This window comes from Trachemys scripta, chromosome 12, assembly GCF_013100865.1.
Source record: "Trachemys scripta elegans isolate TJP31775 chromosome 12, CAS_Tse_1.0, whole genome shotgun sequence".
Classification (NCBI taxonomy): domain Eukaryota; kingdom Metazoa; phylum Chordata; order Testudines; family Emydidae; genus Trachemys; species Trachemys scripta.
In genome coordinates, this window is record NC_048309.1 from 38,646,190 (window position 1) to 38,667,759 (window position 21,570).

The window sequence follows — 21,570 nt, forward strand, 5'->3', positions numbered from 1 at the left end:
AACATAGATTCATAGATTCATAGATTCTAGGACTGGAAGGGACCTCGAGATGTCATCGAGTCCAGCCCCCTGCCTGCACGGCAGGACCAAATACTGTCTAGACCATCCCTGATAGACATTTATCTAACCTACTCTTAAATATCTCCAGAGATGGAGATTCCACAACCTCCCTAGGCAATTTATTCCAGTGTTTAACCATCCTGACAGTTAGGAACTTTTTCCTAATGTCCAACCTAGACCTCCCTTGCTGCAGTTTAAACCCATTGCTTCTGGTTCTATCCTTAGAGACTAAGGTGAACAAGTTTTCTCCCTCCTCCTTATGACACCCTTTTAAATACCTGAAAACTGCTATCATGTCCCCTCTCAGTCTTCTCTTTTCCAAACTAAACAAACCCAATTCTTTCAGCCTTCCTTCATAGGTCATGTTCTCAAGACCTTTAATCATTCTTGTTGCTCTTCTCTGGACTCTTTCCAATTTCTCCACATCTTTTTTAAAATGCGGTGCCCAGAACTGGACACAATACTCCAGCTGAGGCCTAACCAGAGCAGAGTAGAGCAGAAGAATGACTTCTTGTGTCTTGCCCACAACACACCTGTTAATACATCCCAGAATCATGTTTGCTTTTTTTGCAACAGCATCACACTGTTGACTCATATTTAGCTTGTGGTCCACTATAACCCCTAGATCCTTTTCTGCCGTACTCCTTCCTAGACAGTCTCTTCCCATTCTGTATGTGTGACACTGATTTTTCCTTCCTAAGTGGAGCACTTTGCATTTGTCTTTGTTAAACTTCATTCTGTTCAACTCAGACCATTTCTCCAATTTGTCCAGATCATTTTGAATTATGACCCTGTCCTCCAAAGCAGTTGCAATCCCTCCCAGTTTGGTATCATCCGCAAACTTAATAAGTGTACTTTCTATGCCAATATCTAAGTCATTGATGAAGATATTGAACAGCGCCGGTCCCAAAACAGACCCCTGCGGTACCCCACTCGTTATGCCTTTCCAGCAGGATTGGGAACCATTAATAACAACTCTCTGAGTACGGTTATCCAGCCAGTTATGCACCCACCTTATAGTAGCCCCATCTAAATTGTATTTGCCTAGTTTAGCAATAAGAATATCATGCGAGACCGTATCAAATGCCTTCCTGAAGTCTAGGTATACCACATCCACAGCTTCACCCTTATCCACAAGGCTCGTTATCCTATCAAAGAAAGCTATCAGATTGGTTTTGACATGATTTGTTCTTCACAAATCCATGCTGGCTGTTCCCTATCACCTTACCACCTTCCAAGTGTTTGCAGATGATTTCCTTAATTACTTGCTCCATTATCTTCCCTGGCACAGAAGTTAAACTAACTGGTCTGTAGTTTCCTGGGTTGTTTTTATTTCCCTTTTTATAGATGGGCACTATATTTGCCCTTTTCCAGTCTTCTGGAATCTCTCCCGTCTCCCATGACTTTCCAAACATAATAGCTAGAGGCTCAGATACCTCCTCTATTAGCTCCTTGAGTATTCTAGGATGCATTTCATCAGGCCCAGGTGACTTGCAGGCATCTACCTTTTCTAAGTGATTTTTAACTTGTTCTTTTTTTTATTTTATCTGCTAAACCTACCCCCTTCCCATTAGCATTCACTATGTTAGGCATTCCTTCAGACTTCTCTGTGAAGACCGAAACAAAGAAGTCATTAAGCATCTCTGCCATTTCCTAGTTTCCTGTTACTGTTTCTCCCTCTTCACTAAGCAGTGGGCCTACCCTGTCTTTGGTCTTCCTCTTGCTTCTAATGTATTGATAAAAAGTCTTCTTGTTTCCTTTTATTCCCATAGCTAGTTTGAGCTCATTTTGTGCCTTTGCCTTTCTAATCTTGCCCCTGCATTCCTGTGTTGTTTGCCTATATTCCTCCTTTGTAAACTGTTCTAGTTTCCATTTTTTATATGATTCCTTTTTATTTTTTAGATCATGCAAGATCTCGTGGTTAAGCCAAGGTGGTCTTTTGCAACATTTTCTATCTTTCCTAACCAGCGGAATAGCTTGCTTTTGGGCCCTTAATAGTGTCCCTTTGAAAAACTGCCAACTCTCCTCAGTTGTTTTTCCCCTCAGTCTTGATTCCCATGGGACCTTACCTATCAGCTCTCTGAGCTTCCCAAAATCTGCCTTCCTGAAATCAATTGTCTCTATTTTGCTGTTCTCCCTTCTACCCTTCCTTAGAATTGCAAACTCTATGATTTCATGATCACTTTCACCCAGGCTGCCTTCTACTTTCAAATTCTCAACGAGTTCCTCCTTATTTGTTAAAATCAAGTCTAGAACAGCTCCCCCCCAGTAGCTTTTTCAACCTTCTGAAATAAAAAGTTGTCTGCAATGCAGTCCAAGAATTTGTTGGATAGTCTGTGCCCCGCTGTGTTATTTTCCCAACATATATCCGGATAGTTGAAGTCCCCCATCACCACCAAATCTTGGGCTTTGGATGATTTTGTTAGTTGCTTAAAAAAAGCTTCATCCACCTCTTCCACCTGGTTAGGTGGCCTGTAGTAGACTCCTAGCATGACATCTCCCTTGTTTTTTACCCCTTTCAGCCTAACCCAGAGACTCTCAACACTTCCGTCTCCTATGTCCATCTCTACCTCAGTCCAAGTGTGTACATTTTTAATATATAAGGCAACACCTCCTCCCCTTATCCCCTGTCAATCCTTCCTGAGCAAGCTGTACCCATCCACACCAACATTCCAATCATGTGTATTATCCCACCAAGTTTCAGTGATGCCAACAATGTCATAGTTGTATTTATTTATTAGCACTTCCAGTTCTTCCTGCTTATTCCCCATACTTCTCGCATTTGTGTATAGGCATCTAATATACTGGTTTGATCTTTCCTCCCAGTTTTAGTCCTGACACTCCTTTCTCTTTGCCAATATAGCCCACACTCCCTCTCATTTCCGACCCATCTCCCCAGTCTCCATGTTCCCCACTTACCTGTGGGCTTTGCTCACCTGTCCCCGTCAAACCTAGTTTAAAGCCCTCCTCACTAGGTTAGCCAGTCTGTGTCCAAATAGGGTCTTTCCCCTCCTCGAAAGGTGAACGCCTTCTCTGCCTAGCAGTCCTTCCTCGAATAGCATCCCGTGGTCTAGGAAGCCAAAGCCCTCCTGGCGACACCATCTTCGCAGCCAGTCATTCACCTCCATGATGCATCTGTCTCTGCCTGGGCCCCTACCTTTGACAGGAAGAATTGAAGAGAATACCACCTGCTCTCCAAACTCCTTCACCCGTACTCCCAGAGCCCTGTAATCACTCTTGATCTGCTCAGTGTCACACCGCGCAGTATCATTTGTGCCCACATGGATGAGTAGCATAGGGTAGTAGTCAGAGGGCTGGATAATCCTCGACAATGCCTCCGTAACGTCTCAGATACGGGCTCCTGGCAGGCAGCATACCTCCCGAGATGAAATGTCAGGGTGACAGATGGGCGCCTCCGTCCCCCTCAGCAGAGAGTCTCCGACCACCACTACCCTACGTTTCCTATTCGCAGTGGTGGCAGCAGACCTCCCAGCCTTAGGGGTATGAGGCTTCTCCTCCTTTACTGTAGGGAGTGATTCCTTCTTTCCTGTATCAAGAAGAGCATAACGGTTACCTATAACCACGGCAGGAGGGTTCGGAGCAGGGGTGGAGCGCTGCCTGCTGCCAGAAGTAACCAGCTGCCAGTGTCCACCCTGAGCCATCTCCTCCTTCACCAGTAGTGTATCAGCAGTACTGGGACAGCTACCTCAGCTGTCTCCACATGGACACTGTCGAGGAATTGCTCGTGGATTCGGATGCTCCTCAACCTAGCCACCTTCTCCTGTAGCTCTCCCACCTGCTGCCTGAGAGATTCCACCAGCAGGCACCTCTCACATTGGATGGTCCTCCCAGTCTGGATATCAGTAAGTGGAAATTGCAAGTTACAGTCTCTGCAAAACCACACCAGGGTCTGGGTAGAAGCATCCATGCTCAGGCACTCTGTCTGGCTACAGGCACAGGTGGAGGAGACAGAAGCAGTGCTGGCACAGGTGTTGCGGGTCTTCCTAACCATCGTAAGCCTCCCTCTGTCAAACTCCCGTCTGCAGCCCCCTGTAAGCTGAAAGGGTTGTTTAAGCAAGAAGTTTTGAATGTAGTTGGTTTATAGGTATTAAGGGGAATAAAGAGAAAACAGATGGAACCAGCAAGGGACCCTCACCCCCTTCCAACTCCCCTTCCAAACTCCCTTGCGAAACTCCCTGTTAGCAGCCCCTGTTCGCAAAGCTCCCTGGTCGCTTGTGCGCTGCTTTATAAACATGTGGCTACAGACCAGAGATGGGCCTTGTCACCGTGCCTCAGTGGATTGCTTCTGATAATATCAGATTCTGGACATACTGCTGAGAAATGGGGAAGACCCACCCCCAAATTGGTGGTTATTCTTCCATAAGATATAACAAAACTTTACTGTCTCTCCACACTGGTTGACAGGGAGTCAGAAATGCAGTCTTCCACCACCCAGCCACTAGATTTAATGATGAACGGTTATTTAAAGCCAATTTAATCAAACAAAGGGTTCTTCTAATCCCAAGAGATCAGGCACATAGCCAGGTCAATATGCAATTCAAATCTTATCCAATAATCAAGCTGTTGCCAATCCATTATTATCTAACATCAAAAAGCTTATTTATAAGAGAAAAGATAGAGGAGAGAGTTAAAATGGTCAAAGGAATCAAATACATACAACCATGGCAGAATTCTTCTATCAGGTTTGAAGCAGGGATGGAATAAACTGCTGGCTTGAATAGTGTCTGGTAACTTCCAAAAGATTGGAAGGTCCTCGGGCCATGAGTTGAGATGCTTCTTTTAGTGTAAATCCATAGTCCAAAGATCAGAGCAGGAAAGAGGCAAAATGGAGATGCTTGCAGGGCCTTTTATTCTTTCTCCCATGTTGATGGAAATCTCTCAGTCTTAGTTTGTGGAAAAGTACAGATACAAGATGGAGTCTAGGGTCATATGAGCAAATTTAATGCCCTTGCATGCTTCGAAGACTCATAGCAGGAGCCATTACCCATATTCTGACTAAACCGTCCTTAGGAAGGCACATAAGGTGGGGATGGACTTCTTCTATGGTCTTTGTGCAAGCTAAGTGTCCTTCAATGGGCCATTGACAATGTGCTGGCCAGACTGGATGTAAACTAACTATCTTGTGGGCAAGCAACAAAGAGTTCTGTGGCACCTTATAGACTGACAGATGTATTGGAGCATAAGCTTTCTTGGGTGAATATCCACTTGTCTGACAAAGTGGGTATTCACACACAAAAGCTTATGCTCCAATACATCTGTCAGTCTATAAGGTGCCACAGGACTCTTTGTTGCTTTTTACAGATCCAGACACATTTGAAATACAGGTATATAGTAAACATTCATAACTTCAGATACAGAAATGATATACACAAACAGCATAATCATAGCAAATCATAACTTTTCCATTGGCACTTTATACAACATACTTTGCACGAGATTTGTTGCACTTATGTAACAGTGGTAGCAAAAATTATATACATGGTCATATTTTAACCATATAACGTCACAAGCCTGAGCCATAATTCTTGCATCCCAGCACCCCAAAATGATTGGAAAATTAATAGCTAGACCCTGTCTCTGTAATGGGCCAGTCAAGCTAAAACTCCCACACTAGCCTATGTGGCTGAGATGCAATACCATCTTCAGCTACATAAAATTACAAACAGAGACATAGCGACTCACACACACAACAAATGGAAGAAAGAAGAATTTGATGGTAATTCATAGATGCTAGGAATTGCAGAAAATTGATAAGGGAAGCAAAGAGACACAAGGAGAAATCTATGCCCAGGAGAGTTAAGAGATTATAAGTGTTAGAAGGCTTTCCCTCAACCCTCTCACTTCCCTGGTTCTTGTCATGCAGACAGCAAGCAGCAAAAGACCAGAAGTCTGAAGTGCACACTATGCAATGTTTATTGGGTTAGTTTCCAAGCAAGCATATTCCGAAGCCCTTCACACCAGTTGGGTTTATCTTTATACGCTGATAGAGTCTGTTCTACAGAGGGATAGCTCAGTGGTTTGAGCATTGGCTTGCTAAACCCAAGATTGTGAGCTCAATCCTTGAGGGGGCCATTTAGGGATCTGGAGTGAAAATCTTTCTGGGGATTGGTCCTGCTTTGAGCAGGGGGTTGGACTAAATGACCTCCTGAGGTCCCTTCCAACCATGATATTCTGATTTTATGAAAACAATACAGAAATGAGGTTTTCACAACCACAACCATTGATAAGTGATTACTTGCCAGACAGGATCCTATCAAACTAAGTTTTCTTTAAACATCTTAAGATCTGTTTCTTTATCTGATGGTGAAGGACACTATCAGGACAGGATTGTCTTCCTAATAGCCCAATACTACCTTATTTCAGTGTGACTGGTTTGGGATGTGACCCTACGCTTCCCAGTTTATAGCTGCCCTTGCTGCTTAGCCAACTGCCTTAGCCTAAGAATAAGGCCTCAGACTATCCTAGTGAGAGAAGGCCCATACACAGGCAGACTGTGATTTTGATCCTTTGTTTTTATACCCCTGTAATTTGCTAAGTGATAAAAATACACCTAAGTTCTTAAAGTATAGGCTTTACCGGCAGGCCTGAATACCTATATTCTAACAATAAGGAGGAGTTTTTATAGTATATTAGCAAAAAAAAAAAAAAAGATTCTTGACAAAGGCATTGGTCCATTAGATTAAGATTGTAGAATTAATAATAAAACAGGAAAGGAAGAAGAGTTCAAAAATATTTCTGTGCTGTATTTGGGGGGGGGGGGGAAACAAAAGATGATTTAATGTCATTATATAATAATGATAACAATCTTTCCATTCCACTAGTATCTCAGGAGGATGTTAAACAGCAGCAACTAAAGTTAGATATTTTTAAATCAGTAGGTCCAGCCCACTTCCATGGAACAGTTTTAAAAGGTCTCACTGAAGAGCTTGCAAGACTGTTTACCCTGGCTGTCAATGAGTGTTGGAAAGTTGGGGAATTTCCAGAAGACAGGAACAAAGCTAATCTTGTGTCAATATTTAAAAAGGGAAAATGGGACAACCAATTTAATTATAGGCTTCAGTCCAACATTGATCATGAGTAAGATAATGTAACACATGATATGGGACTCGATTAGAAAAAAATGCTAATAAAATTAAGGCCTATCAACATGGGTTCATGGGAAACAGATCCTTTCAAACTAACATAATATTCTTTTCTGATGAGTGTACAAGTTTCATAAAGGTAATAGTATTGATGTAATAGAGTTCTGTAAGGCATTTTATTTGTTTCAACTTGATATTTGATTAAAAAACTTGAAAGATATAAATTTAATATGCCACACATTAAATGGAATAAAAGCTGTCTCACTGCTAAGTCTCAAAATATAATTGTAAATGGGGAATCATTTATCAAATGGGTATGCTTCTTGAAGAGTACCATGGGAATCATTTGTTGACCCTAAATTATTTAACATTTTTATTAATGACCTAAAAGAAAACATGAAATCATCACTGATTTGCAGATACCACAAAATTTGGGGAAGTGGTAAATAATGAAGAGGACATGTCACTGATACAGAGTGATCTTAATCTCTTGGTAGACTAGGAGTGAGCAAAGCATTTGAATATGGCTAAATATAAATGTATACATCTAGGAAAAAAGAATGACAGCCATATACATACAGGATGGGGGACTCTAACCTGGGATGCAGTGACTCTGAAAAAGATTTGGGGATGGTGGTGGATTATCAGCTGAACATGAGCTCCCAGTGTGATGGTGTGATCAAAAGTGCTAATGTGATCCTTGGATGCATAAATAGGGGAATCTCAAGCAGGTGTAGATAAGTTATTTTACATCTGTATTTTGCACTGGTGTAACTGCTTCTGGAATACTGTGTCCAGATCTGATGCCCAAAATTCAAGAAGGATAGAATCATAGAAGATTAGGGTTGGCAGAGACCTCAAGAGGTCATCTAATCCAAACCCCTGCTCAAAGCAGGAACAACCCCAACGAAATCATCCCAGCCAGGGCTTTGTTGAGCCCTTAAAAACCTCTAAGGATGGAGATTCCACCAGCTCCCAAGGTAACCCTAGGAGTCTGATAAATTGGAGAAGGTTCAGAAAAGAGCTACAAGAATAACGAAAGGATAAGAGATGGTGCCTTGTAGGGATAAACCCAAGAAGTTTAATCTCTTTAGCTTAACAAAGAGAAGGTTAAAAAGTGACATGACTATAGTCTATAAGTACCTACATGGGGAAAATATTACATAATGTGGTCTTCATTCTGGCAGAGAATGGTATAACATAATCCAGCGGCTGGAAGTTCAAGCTAGACAAAGTTCCCGACTCCATGGCAATGTATAGGACAAGCATGGATTCTTTGTAAAGTAATGATAAAGAAAATGTTGCTGTATTTATTCAATATAACTGTGAAGGGAACCCCAATTTATTGCAACTCTTATTACAGATGATACACTATCTTTTCCCATAGATCGACTGTGACAACTACAAGTGCAATCAATAAGCCAAAGAGCCAGTAAGACCCAGAGACAGTCAGGGGACTTGGAAAGAAAGAAAGAAAGAAAGAAAGAAAGAAAGAAAGAAAGAAAGAAAGAAAGAAAGAAAGAAAGAAAGAAAGACTATGTCATTTTTTCCCAAAGATCCATCAGGCTTAATTGATACAATGGGTTTCCATAAGTATGATGACACTATAAGTTTGGATCACATTTATGTTGCCAGCCCAAAGGGCCCGAGGAGGCAAACAGCAGGGTTCATTGCCCGGTGTGCTTGGCACCAACAAAGACACTGAGGGGAGAAAGCAAGCCAAGTTTATTTCAGAGCTCTGAAAAGGCACTAGGAGACCAGCATGTCTCAAATCAAGTGCAACAAATACAAACAATTTTTCCCTTTTATATTCCAAGCAGTTTCTGTGCAAGCCTTTGTCTATTTCACCCTTACCCCTCCCTTCCGGACAACAGTTACAGCAGGTACACAGTGTGCATGTTAGAAACTTTCCCATTCAAATGCTTATCTTTTGGCCTTGCAAGGCCTGTGCAGCAGTCTTCCCCCGTCTTATCTCTACAAGTTTTGCTAGTGTGAACAAAACTACAGCTGTCTGCTAGAAAAGCTGACCCTTACATTTCTGCTTCAGCATGTAAGCAGTTAGCACAGAAGTAGATGAAAGTTCTCAAGATGGAGTCACTGTGATTCACTTAGACCCAGAGCAGAAGAGCTTCATCGGCACTTTTGGCCTTCCACTCTCCTGAGTTACCTGGTAGCTATGCCTAGTGACACCAACATTTATGGCCCTGACCCAAGAATTTATGTGCTTCTCTTTGACGAATAGGAGAGGTCCATTGAAATCAATGAGATGATTCACATGATCAAAGTCATGCTTAAGTGCTTGACTGTAATGGGTTTAGAAGCTAAAAGATTTTCTCCTTGTAATTCCTACTCCTGAAAAATCTCTTTCTGATCTGAAATCCAATATAAATTTTGTTTCCTACACAGTATTATTTCGTAAATCAAATTTGGCTTTCATTAACCTCTCAACAACTGCACCACCTTCCGAATTTGTATGCAATGACACCTGTGTAGCTGCCTTTGAATCCTCAACTGCTGTGAAACAGAGCAAAATCAATGGAGCTCTGCTGGATTACCCCTTTGCCTTTGAAGGAGTTATGCTGATTCCTACCAGTTGGGAATCTGGCCCATTCATTTTGACAGAACTAATTTGATTTACACTGGCTCTGGAAATGTCACATTGACTGTGATGGAGCTATACTGGTTCATTCCAGCTGGAGATGTGTCTCACTAATTTCACAGGACCAATGGAGAAGTAAAATACTACTCAGAATTAACAGAAGCTGAATTATAAATTGTATTGGAGAAAACAATGTAGACATTCTACCAGGGAGAGTCAGTTCAGATGATTCAATGTGGACTAAGGGCCACTGATAGTAGAAGAAGTCTAGTGGAAGTGGAAGTCTTCTACTAGTAAAAGGTGAAAATATTTTACCTGCTGTAGATCCCATAATAGCCAAGCATTTAAACACGTGCCTAACTTTGAACATTTAAGAACATAAGAACTTCAGTGTTGGGAAAATTGGTTGAAACTATAGTAAAGAACAGAATTATCAGACACATAGATGAACATGATTTGTTGGGGAAGAGTCAACATGGTTTTGTAAAGGGAAATCATGCCTCACCAATTTGACAGAATTCTTTGAGGGGTTCAACAAGTATGTGGACAAGGGTGATCTAGTGGATATAGTGTGCTTAGATGTTCAGAAGTTCCCACACCAAAGGCCCTTAAGCAAAGTAAGCCATCACGGGAGAAGAGGGAAGGTCCTCTCCTGCATCAGTAACTGGTTAAAAGATAGGAAACAAAGGGTAGGGATAAATGGTCTGTACTGGGTCCAGTAGTGTTCAACATATTCATAAATGATCTGGAAAAAAGAGGTAAACAGTGAACTGGCAACATTTGCACATGATACAAAACTACTCAAGATAGTTAAGTCCAAAGCAGACTGCAAAGAGGTACAAAGGAATCTCACAAAACTGGGTGACTGGACAACAAAAAGGCAGATGAAATTCACTGTTGATAAATGCACACAGGAAAATAGAATCCCAACTATACATATAAAATGATGGGGTCTAAATTAGCTATTACCACTCATGAAAGAGATCTTGGAGTCATTGTGGATAGTTCTCTGAAAACATCAACTCCATGTGCAGCAGCAGTCAAAAAAGCGAACAGAATGTTGGGAATCATTAGGAAAGGGATAGATAATAAGACAGAAAATATCATATTGCCTCTATATAAATCCATGGTACACCCACATCTTGAACACTGCATGCTGATGTTATCGCCCCATCTCAAATATATATATATATTGGAATTGGAAATGGCAACAAAAATTAGGGGTATGGAAAACTTTCCATCTGAGGAAAGTTTGAAAAGACTTTTCAGCTTGGAAAAGAGTCGACCATGGGCAGAAATGATAGAGGTCTATAAAATCATGCCTGGTGTGTAGAAAGTAAATAAGTCATAACAAAAGAAATAAGGGTCACCAAATGAAATTAATAGGCAGCAGATTTAAAACAAATGAAAGGAAGTATTGCTTCACACAACTCACAGTCAATCTGTGGAACTCTTTGCCAGAGGATGTTGTGAAGGCCTAGACACAAACAGGGTTCAAAAAGGAACTGGATAAGTTCCTGGAGGATAGGTCCATCAATTATTAACAAGGATGTACAGGGATGCAAAACCATGTTCAGAAGTGTCCCTAGCCTCTGTTTGCCAGAAGCTGGGAATGGGCAACAGGGGATAGATCACTTGATGATTACCTATTCTGTTCATTCTCTCTGGGGCACCTGGCATTGGCCACTGTCAGAAGACAGGATACTGGGCTAGATGGACCTTTGGTCTGACCCAGTATGGCCATTCTCATGTTCTTATGTTCTTATTATGTCTTATTAAGTCTGAGGATGAACTCCAGGCCTCACTGAAACCAAGATCAAAATGTCTATTGACAACCATCAATGAGGCTACGATTTCACCTTGACACTTTTTCCTCTCACTAATTAATATGGAATATCTCTCTATTGGTAGCACTATGTTCAGAAAGGAATACATTGGTGGAAATGATGTTTTCTCCTGGACAATTCAGCAGAAAATACATTTTGACCTAACAACAAAAGGAATTTTCTCAACTTAATGTAGAAAATCTGTTTGTACTGATTTAGGTGACTCCCATTTACCTTCTCCTTTGGGGACTTGTTTGAGAGGTAACTCTTGTCCACATTCACAAGGGATGCAAGATCTCCCTACATAAGGTTACCACACATGAAGAACAATCATCTTCAAGAAGTCATAACTCACTCAGAGTCTGTATTTAAATTACTCTCTGGTTGATTCTATTTGTGGATTGAATGAGAGGTGAGAATATTTCTTTAGATTGCTTGCTTACTTCTTTCCTGCTTGCTTGCTTGCTTTCTTACTTTCTCACAATACAAGCTTGTAAATGAATCTTTCTGACTTTTTGTGTTGGGTGTTTCAAAGATCCTAAGTGTGTTAATAGCAACTACCAGTGAAATTCAATTTGAGTTGAGTGATTAATTCCTTTATACACTTTTGAAAATTAAGCTAAATTTTATTTCTGTCTTCTTCTCTTTTTTTTTTTTTTTTTTTTTTTGTAATTTGGCTAAATGTGCTTTGCAGGAATACACATTTCCACAATGATGTTTATGAATCTTGGACCATGCTCCGATCTCATTTTGACCAATATGAATCTGATAAAAATTCATATACATCTTTGGACTTCCTCTGAATTTTATTGTAGTTGAGTCTAAAGTCAATGGAGATATATATAATATAGTAACACAGATATAAGGAGCGGAAGATTCACAATCTATTGTCTGTGCCCTCAGAATTTTGGAATGAAATTTGAAATGTGATGCAAAGCATAGTAATTTTTTAGTCACTCTAATATGAAATACGAAAAATTAGTCTAATGTAAATTCATGATTAGTTAGATTTGTTGGCCCTAACACTCTTCTCATTTTCATCACTTTTACAAGTCAGTAACTCCATTGACTTCAGTGGAGATACTCCTGATTTTCTGCAGCAGGAGTAAGAGGAAAATCAGGAGAAGCAGTAATTTAGTAACAAGAGTAGAGAAGTCTGAAGACAGTAAATTGAAACTTTAATAGTAATAAAGTAAGGAGTACTTGTCATATCATGTGAATGCTATTCCTAAGAATCAAGCAACATGTATATATTTCCATGTAGCTTGATCGTCAAAATGAAATTTTGGAGGGCACGCTTCCCCTCTTGTTTGCACAAGCTGTACTCCCGTGCAACTCCAGTGAGTGGATAATCTGCCCCACTGACTGTAGTGGAGTTGCACCTGATTTACACTAGGATGAGTTAAACAGAAGTCAGGTTATTTTATTGTGCATCTTGATTTTACCTAAATGTAAATGTTACGATGTTATGTTTTGTGGTATATATGTTGTATGTGTTACATATACCGAAAGTGTCCTATATTGCAACAGATCCATTTTGTGAAATTAATTTAGAAAGTGGAATCTTGGTTTTTAATAAGACTTCTAATGTATGATTGATTTTTGAGATCATATTGTGAACTCCTATCTCATGCAGTTTATGTAAACATACTGACTGACTTCATGAACCTTTATCTGAGAATATCGAGAGTGTTATTGTTTCCCTTCTCTACCCGAAAGTCAGGAGACTATAGATTCAGTAGCTCCGACAGCTTATTGTGCTAAAATATTTTAATGTAGCTCAGTTTGTTAATACGTTATATGAAATGTGTAGAATTTCACAAGTTCTCTCTCTCTCTCTCTCTCTCTCTCTCTCTTTCACTTTTGGTCTGTCTAGATGTTTCAATTGCCAAATTCCTATAGTTTCTGAAAAAGTATCTGACAGCAACTTTAATCTTTGTTCCTACAGAGGGAACACTCAAGCAATGGAACCCAGTAACCACACCAGGGTGACCGAATTCATCATGCAGGGGCTCTTTGACCATCCTCACCATCAGGGACTGTTCTTTGGGCTATTCCTGTGCCTTTACACAGCCGTTGTCATGGGCAATTCCCTGATCATTGCAGCTATTGTCCTCCATCCACCTCTCCACACCCCCATGTACTTCTTCATCGCCAACTTGGCCATCGTCGACATTTTCTGCACCTCCTCAGTTCTTCCCAAGATGATGAAAAACCTGATGCAGGAGAAGAAAACTATCTCTTTTGATGGCTGCATGGCCCAGCTCTTTGCTTTCACTTTGTCTGGGGGGACGGAACTTGTGCTCCTCACTGCTATGTCATATGACCGGTATGTAGCCATCTGTCACCCCTTGCGCTATGTCAACCTCATGACCAAGAGAATTTGCATTAGTTTAGCAGTTGGTGTCTGGTCTGTCAGTATTACCAATTCATTGGTGCACACACTGCTTATGCTGCGTCTGGATTTCTGTGGACCCAAACTCATCCAGCATTTCTTCTGTGAGATCCCTCCATTGCTGGCACTGTCCTGCAGTTCCATCTACTTCAATGAAATCATGATCTTCATTGCAAACACCTTCCTGGCTATGGGGAACTTCCTGCTGACCACTGTGTCATATAGCTTCATCATCATCACCATCCTGAAAATCCAGAGTTTCAAAAGGAAGCAGAGAGCCTTCTCCACCTGTTCTTCCCATCTGCTCGTGGTCACCTTGTTCTACTCTTCCATCATCTACACCTATATCCGGCCAACCTCCAGTGACTCTCTGGCTAAAGACAAGATGGCAGCCATAATGTACACCCTGGTGATTCCCACCATGAACCCTCTGATCTACACTCTACGTAATAAGGAGGTCAAAGTGGCCTTTGGGAAAATCTTTTCATTCAGGAAAAAATAATCATTTTGTCAAGAATGAACCTGATTTTCACCTGCCTTGTTCCTTCTAGGCCAAGTTCACAGGTGGTGTAAATTATTGCAGAATTATGGACTTCAGTAAACATAAATTGCACTAAGGTTGATTTAATTCTATGGAATTTCAATGATTAACACCAGTAGGAGAAGTATTGTGTTGACTGCAGGGGGCTAGGCTGATTTACACCAGCTGGGATCTGGCCCCATTGACTTCATTGGAGCTATGTTGAGTCACACTATGTGAGTAAGGCCCATAGAGCCAGATTTTTAAAGGAGTTTAGATAGCTAGTGAGATTTTCAAAAGCACCTTGGCACATAAAATTCAATTATTTCAATTGGTGTTAGGTGCCGAGGTGGTTCTGAATATTCCGTTAGGTGCCTATATAATTATAAAGATCTTCTCCATTGTATAGCAAATTACTGTGAATGCAGCCTCATTGAATCACACATTATATTTTACACTCTATGCGTAAGTATGATAAAAATAAAACTTACTTTCTTTGTGTTCTCTTTTTTATAGTGAGATTTACATTTCAAACATATATCTGTTTAGATCTGGAGGTCTCCTGGCCATGTGTCATGGACTTAAGTCAGAGATTTTAATAGAACTATTTTATGAAAATAAGTTTTTTATCTTACTGTAAATATACACTTCTCAGAATCAGAAATTGGGTATTTTCAAAAGATTTGTTCTGTTTATAAGGCAATGTTTCAATCCCAACAATAGAGATAATATTAATGAAAATGTTGCTCACTGTTATCACAAGAAATAGTTCACTGAGGTCAGGGGTTTCATGTCCAATTATTGCTGCTGACTCATCTTATAACCTCCATAATTAAATACATTTTTGATCTTTAATTAAAGTTCCAGAAAAAAGAAACTTAGAAAAAAACAGTCCCTGTATTTTTAAAAAAAAATAAAATATTAAGAAAAGATTTCATGGTCACAGTTTCCAGTATTCCCTTTACTTTTAGCCATATAGAGTTTTTAATATGGAAATCCTCTGTTTATGTGTGGTTGGGGATGGCCATTGTGCAGGAGACAGTGTTTTCAAGTAAGTTGACATCAATGCGAGTACCCTGAATGGATAACATTGAAATGTAGATAAGGTGTAGACAAAAGTTATTGGTCCTTACATGATCCCTAGGATTAAACTGTGCAGTGTGGGACATGAGTTGGAATTGTCATATCTCCCTGAACCTAAACCGTTGTGTCTGGGCCTGGCTGGAATGGGCATAGAGCTGTTACATGCATAATAAAGTAACTTGAGTGATGATCTGGAATGAAACAGAGTTCCTGGATCCAAGAGAACTGGTTGAAGTGTTCTCATAGAACTTGACAAGATGTTCCGGATAAGATAAGTGGAAAAGGCCTTGGAGGGAATCCCAACAGAAAGCAGGGAAGGAAAATGACACTTAGGGGAGGGAGTGACAGCAGGAACCCACAGCTCATATTCCAGGTTTTATTTGGGATTTAACCGAAAACAGTGAAGGGTGTGTGGCTGAAGTCTGTCTGGCCAGTTTTGTCAAAACACATTTCAGAATCTAACCACAGAAGGCTTAACAGTGTCATAGGCCTCTGACCAACAGGACTTGCTTCACTGACATCTATTGAGCTATGCCACCTAACACCAACATAGATCTAGCCTTGTTTTTTAGGTCAATTACCCTGGATTCCCCCTTGCTGTCAATTTTAAAATCCAGAATGAGTGTTCTTTTTAAAAAATATATATTCTCTAATTCAAACAAAAGTTAATTCATGGAATTTTCATGGCCTTTGTTATTCAGGAGGTCAGATTAGATTACCACAATGGCCCTTTCTTGCCTTATGATGTTTTAATTTATGAATCTACAACTCTGTTATATGGGTCTATTGAGCCAAATTCTCACTTACATTGACAGTAATTTACATCACTCTGGCAGTGGAAAAGGGATTTAAAATGGAAGTAAGTTATATTTAGGCCAGTTGCACACTACAGACCTATATTGGTATAATTAAGTCACTATGTCAATGGGAGAGTTTCTCCCATTGACATAGCTAACGCCTCTTGGGGAGGTGGACTAACTACTCCAATGGGAGAAGCTCTACTATGGCCTAGTTCCATTTTAGAGCTGCACATGAAGAGACACCCTTAGAGTCACTTTGAGGTTCCTTTATATTAATGGAATGGAGGAAAATTGCCTTAGAGTAGAGTCACAAAAGGATGTATGCATCTTTGTTGACACTTTTGGTTCCTAAATCCTGGAATAAAGCACCACTGGTAGTAAAAAAAAATCTACAACTCAGCTGCTGCTGAAAATCTGTGGGCTCCTAAATTCACTCAGCAGCTAGGTATTTGCAGATGAATTTCCATAGGCAATTAGGGGTATGCATATGCTCTGCAGTGTGGGTATCTGGACACCTTAGTCCTAGAGAAATTCATGAAGCAAGGGAGATGTTTTTCTGCCTCACTTGCATATATGGCTGCAATTCTCCCCTAATGTGCACCATAATACTACCCACACTTAGTCTGAGGAAGGCTTGCCTGTGCTTGCCAAGCACTAACTCCCTGTGTCCACCAGCCACAGGCAACACAGTCATTCCCCTCTTAGCACATGCAGGCTCCACTGTCCCCCTTCAGGGTAGTGATAGGCATGCCCCAGCCCTGAAGCCTTCCAAGCTTATCCCTGGAGTATCCACCACTAATTCACTGGACCTTTACATATTCACCACTCCCAAATGAGCAGGATCCTCAATGGGTGCAAATCCTCAAACTCCACTGGTTTCATTGGATCTATGCTGAATTAGAGTAGCTCAGGGCTGGCCAGTATTTCATGCATATGTTAATGGGGTTAGCAAGAATCCAGATATGCTAATGAATGGATCATTCAATTAGTATGATTCACAGCTGACTTACACTTATGTAGCCAATAAACTTTGTGAAAAGCCGCCATGATTATCCTCTTAGCCAGTAATTTTTCTAGGTGCCCAAAAGTTAGGGGTGACAACCCTCACGCTTGAAACACCTAGGTCCCTTTGTAATAACAGCGATAGTGTAAATGGACATCAAGAACATTAAACCAGATTTCCCCACTCATTTACACCATCAGTATCATTTCACATCCACTTTGCATTCCTGATTTGATTCACTTCTCACTTCCGGTGGTTTGAATCTGAAATAAATTCAAAGCAAGCAATGGAACTCAGCAAGTTTGCAGATGACACTAAACTGGGAGGAGTGGTAGATATGCTGGAGGGTAGGAATAGCATACAGAGGGACCTAGACAAATTAGAGGATTGGGCCAAAAGAAATCTGATGAGGTTCAAGAAGGACACATGCAGAGTCCTGCACTTAGGACAGAAGAATCCCATGCACTGCTACGACTAGGGACAGAATGGCTAGGCAGCAGTTCTGCAGAAAAGGACCTAGGGGTTATGGTGGATGAGAAGCTGGATATGAGTCAACAGTGTGCACTTGTTGCCAAGAAGGCTAACGGCATTCTGGGCTGTATAAGTAGGGGCTTTGCCAGCAGATCGAGGGACGTGATCATTCCCCTCTATTCGACATTGGTGAGGCCTTATCTGGAGTACTGTGTCCAGTTTTGGGTCCCACACTACAAGAAGGATGTGAAAAAATTGGAAAGAGTCCAGCGGATGCAACAAAAATTATTAGGTGGCTGGAGCACATGACTTCTGAGGAGAGGCTGAGGGAACTGGGATTATTTAGTCTTCAGAAGAGAAGAGTGTGGGGGGATTTGATAGCTGCTTTCAACTACCTGAAAGGGGGTTCCAAAGAGGATGGATCTAGGCTGTTCTCAGTGGTACCAGATGACAGAAGAAAGAGTAATGGTCTCAAGTTGCAGTGGGGGAGGTTTAGGTTAGATATTAGGAAAAACTTTTTCACTTTTTAGTGTGGTGAAGCACTGGAATGGGTTACCTAGGGAGATGGTCCCTTCCAACCCTGATATTCTATGATTCTCCAATAGCTTCTGTCTTGTGTTGATGAGCACATCTGCACTGCTCTGGTGTGAACCTGCTTTAGGTGAGAGGAGAATCCTGGTGACATTTCACATAAATAGTCTATATGCTTAGAATGAAGAATTCCACCAGAACTTTTTCCATGTGCCCAGTGTGTGAAGAGGGAAACACAAACAGTAACCTTTACATTTTTGAAGGAGAGTCAAATAGAGTTAATGCAACAATGAGGCAGTTCACAGTAAAGGAGATGGTTAGAAATACCAGGAATAGGGATATCCTCACCTCCCATTGACAGATGAATCCCAGTAACATGAATTCTTACACCACTATTTGGTTGTCCTGTCCCATATCTCCATTACCCTTGAAACTTGATAGAAGCATAGAACCACAGAGGTTAGAGATATGGTGGCTCAAATACTCTATCAGCCATAAATTAAACGCACCTTACAGCTAGATAGATAGATGCCATTTCAGTTTCAATATTTTATAGATAATGATTGAAAACAGTATTAGAATTGTTACTGAATTTTTGTTTATTGAAAAATGGGGCTTTGGTAAATGAAAATTGTCAAATACTATAAATTAATATTGTAAATAAAAGGGTATGCTGAGCCAGGTAACCATAGGCTAGTTAGCCTGACATAAATCCTGGGCAATGTAAGGGAAACATTGATATAGGATTGAACTGATAAAGCATTAAAGGGTAGTAATATAATTAAAATAGACAAAATTCAAAGTTTGTTTTAATACAGCCAAATGTAACACTATACATCTAGGAACAAGGAATGCAGGTCAGACCTACAGAACTGAGCACTATATAATGGAAAGCAATGACTCACAAAAGGATTGAATGGTCATAGTGGAGAAACTACCGAATATAGCTCCCAGTGTGATGCTGTAGCAAAAATAAATATAAATAAATAATTGCCATCTTTTGATGTAAGAACAGGTGAGTGACGAGTCGGAAGAGAGAAGTAATTGTACTGCTATGTACGGCTTTGGGGAAACTGATATTGGAATACTGCTTCCAGTTCAGGCGTTCACAGTCTAAAAGGATGTTGAAAAGCTGGAGAAGCTAGTCACGGTGGCTAGATGGTGATCTGAAAAAGGGGCTGGCCGGACGCTGGAGGAGTGGGCCCGGGAAAGATGGAAGTGTGACATATAGATGGGGTTCAACCGGGAGTGGTACGACCGATGGACCTCCACCCGGACAAAAGTGAATGTCGAAACATCATCCGGGTGGTGGTTGCGCCAGACGTCCACCAGGGAGTGATGTTCGACGATCTCCCAGAGGACATCCGCGGCGGCCGGGTGCTGCTCGGTCCCTGAGCGGTCCCATTCCTCAAGGGTGGAGTTAAAGTCCCCGCCCAGGACCAGGCACTCGCGAGGATCCAAGGTGTCAAGGAAGGCGGATGCCTGCTGATAAAAACACAACCTCTCTGGGCCCAATGTCGGGGCATAAACGTTGACGAGATTAACCACAAGCCCCTCCATGCGGACCTGGAGATGCAGCAGGCGGCCTGGCACAGCCTCAGTGACCTCCAGCACCTCGGGCCGTAGGTCGGAGGACAACAGGGTCACCACTCCAGCCGTACGAACTGTGAGGTGGCTAAAATAGACCCTCTCCCCCCACTCCAGCCGCCAGCTAGCTTCAGTGGCCAGATCCGTATGGGTCTCCTGCAGGAAAATCACAGAGTACCCCCCCTCCCGAAGGAAGGAGAGCACCTGGCTCCTGCGGAGACCCATCCTACAGCCCCGGGTGTTTAATGTTGCAAAGATGATCAGTGCCATAAGGAGGGCTGGGGGGATCCTCGCCGGTAGAGACGCTCACAGCCTCCGTCGGGCCGCACAACAATCCGTGACCTACCCCGTGTGTGATTAAGGAGTCACGGAAGAGGCTGACCCGTTCGTAGGCCGCAGCGGCCTGCCTCCCGGTCCTCTTACCCTCCCCCATGATGGCCCTCACGGCCCGTAGGATCTGATGAATCCCCATTGCTGGAGTGCAAGCTGTACCTTGTTGTGGGAGCCATGGACGTCCTCAAGGAACTCCCGTAGCTCCTCTCTCAGCATATGGGAGGGTGGGGTCACTGATCTATGGCTTTCCCCCAGTGGGGCCCCTGTCACAGCCCTGTGGCCCACCGAGACGGGCAAGCAGGGGGCAGACCTTCGACGTGGCATCAGATGGGCCGACACCACGTGGCCCACCTCAGATCCTGGCTCAATCGAGGGCGGCGGAGGGAAAATAGCAGCCCCTGGTGGGTCGGTACAGGGAAAAACAAAGGCCGCTCCTTGGGGGTCATCCTCTGGGATATAGAAGGAGACAGCCCTAGGGGTGGCAAAAGCATCACGGGAAGTGGAGGGGACAGGGACGGGGTCGGTGTCAGAGGTAGGGCTGGAATCAGGAATAGGGACAGGGGAAGGGGCGATATTGGGATCGGGGGTCCCAGCAGCCAGGCCACTTGGTGGGGCGGGCAACACCCCGCAAATGGGTTCAGGGATTTGCGGGGAGGGAGGTGGGCCCTCGGCGATGCCGGACTCGTGCTCCAAGGCAGATGGTAAGGCCACGGCATCCGTAGGTGGAGAATCAACGATGGGGCCCCCACCTGGAAAGGAGGTTGGCTGCCCCTCAGCCATGAGGGAGTCCCCTGGCAACTCGGGTCCCGGTTGCATAGCACTGGCCATCGCCTCAAGAGGCTCGGCAGCCGCTAGCGGGGTGCCATCTGCAGCCGGGTTGGTGGAAGAGTCCAGGGGCTCCTCGGAGGAGGGAGCGGAAGCAGTGGGTAAGGGGATGGAAGATGTGGAAAGGGGGGCCGAGGCGAGGTCGCTCAGATCGAGGCCTGCTGGCAGAGGGTTGTCCTCCCCATGGGTAACCGGGGTCAGACCCAGGGCCTCGATCTCCTCATAAATGGAGGGGAGATCGCCGTCCACCACCCCAGGGCTCTCCCCGCCAGCACCTGAAGCGACGCTCGCCTTGGTGCTTGCAGGGGCTTCAGATTGTAAGGGGGCGAGAGGGGCTCCATCAGGGGCTTTCATAGGAAAGGACTCTGGAGGAGGGGCAGTGCTATCCTCTGACATTACCACGTCTTCCCCAGCTGGCAATTGTGGACAAAATC

General features: G+C 42.7%; 1 protein-coding gene across 1 annotated transcript; it reads left to right on the top strand.

The window, feature by feature from the left end:
* The first annotated feature begins 13,552 nt into the window (after positions 1-13,552).
* Positions 13,553-14,485, top strand: LOC117886161 (olfactory receptor 13G1-like). The gene has a single exon (XM_034787809.1). The coding sequence runs from the start codon at positions 13,553-13,555 to the stop codon at positions 14,483-14,485; it is 933 nt and encodes a 310-aa protein (XP_034643700.1).
* The last annotated feature ends 7,085 nt before the right edge of the window (positions 14,486-21,570 follow it).

Coding starts and splice junctions, on each gene's coding strand:
- LOC117886161 (XM_034787809.1), top strand. CDS start 13,553: ATGGAACCCAGTAACCACACCAGGGTGACCGAATTCATCATGCAGGGG.